Source organism: Belonocnema kinseyi, chromosome 1 (assembly GCF_010883055.1).
Source record: "Belonocnema kinseyi isolate 2016_QV_RU_SX_M_011 chromosome 1, B_treatae_v1, whole genome shotgun sequence".
Lineage (NCBI taxonomy): Eukaryota > Metazoa > Arthropoda > Insecta > Hymenoptera > Cynipidae > Belonocnema > Belonocnema kinseyi.
Window position 1 is genome coordinate 132,268,612 of NC_046657.1, and position 1,417 is coordinate 132,270,028.

The following is a 1,417-nucleotide window of genomic DNA, read 5'->3' on the forward strand; positions in this document are numbered from 1 at the left end:
TGGTCCTAGATACGGCATGAGATTAGTTCCACCTCATACCGGTAGTTAGGGCAGCCGACCATGCGATATAACCAGGTTTGGCCCGGCCAGTAAGCGGCCGGCCCCGGACTACGTGATTTGAGAAAAATATAGCCCGACCGTCTCCCGCCCGATTCCTGTCCATGAAATCCAGCCAAGGGTAGCCCGGCCGGGATCCGACCAGAAACCTTGTTGTGTTAGGGCCAACCGGGGAAATTTCTACACGGGATGTTTTTTACTTTTACCATTCAAGAGTGGTCTCCTTCATATTGTGAGAAAACATACTTTTAAAAACAGGACTTCTTACTGCAAGAACTGCCTTATTTGCAAAGTACTTTTCATTCCCAACGCGAATTTCGATATCGCAGAAAGTTGTGTCGTTCATAAAACTTTCGTATTGTTTTTGTGGTTGTACCTCATCGTTCGTGAAGATTTTTACTTATCTGCCAACTTTCGTCTTTCTTATGAGATTTCAGGAAAAGAGAAACCTCTACTAAAATATCTGAAAGAAATTCTGGTGCTATCCTTAATAATTCTGTGAACTTTCCCAATGTCATAATGGTTTCAATGTTTTTTACGATGAATACGAAAAATATTCCTTGCATGTAATCATCTTGAGAGTCTAGAAAATTAGAAATCACATTTTCAATACTCAAATTCACCTTCGGGATACTCATCAATAGTTTATCCAAATCCAACACCCCATATTTAACGGCGAAATTGAAAAGTCGGCACGTTATTTCATCCATGTATTCCACCGTTCCTGTGTACATGAATATCAGTAATTCATAAAACACTTTAGGATTTATATCGTCGACTTTTATTTCCGATATCGAATCCTGTCGAGAAAATTGTGTTTGATAAAATATGCTGTTTACAGCTAGGACCAGCTTATGTGCTGGATATTTTTCATAGTCGAAAAGAAATCCAATATCGCTATACATCTTATTGTTCAGAAGCGGTTTAAATTTTTCAAAGTCTGTTTTGATTTCTTCAATCTCACGTTTCATCACGAGGTCTTCATGATTCAATTTTCTAATTTCAGAACACTTATAAAATCCTGAATACCACCATTCTCATTCCTGTTTTGGTTAAAGATAATTGTACTTTTGCTTCTTACTATCCCTTCACTGGGCGTTATGGTAGAAATGGATACTTTCAGCAAGCTCTGAAGAATTATGTAGTGCACATTCTGAAGATATAACGCTATGTATTCAATGAAAGAAATGAATGGCTGATACAGTTATATTGCGGTTAGGTCAGCAATCTGTATGGCTGGAATAGACATTTCGATGGCTGACCTAACGCGCAATATGATTGTACCAGCAATTCATTTCTTCAGTGTTGTTTTCCTTTTTTACCTTGTAATACCCAGGCACATTTGTTTTTATTTGAGTTT

At 38.0% G+C, this 1,417-nt stretch overlaps 1 protein-coding gene across 1 annotated transcript; it reads right to left on the reverse strand.

The window, feature by feature from the left end:
• Nucleotides 1-434: 434 nt before the first annotated feature.
• LOC117180057 (speckle-type POZ protein-like) lies at nucleotides 435-1,028 on the reverse strand. The gene has a single exon (XM_033372372.1). It carries the CDS (start codon nucleotides 1,026-1,028, stop codon nucleotides 435-437), a length of 594 nt encoding a protein of 197 aa, XP_033228263.1.
• Nucleotides 1,029-1,417: the final 389 nt, after the last annotated feature.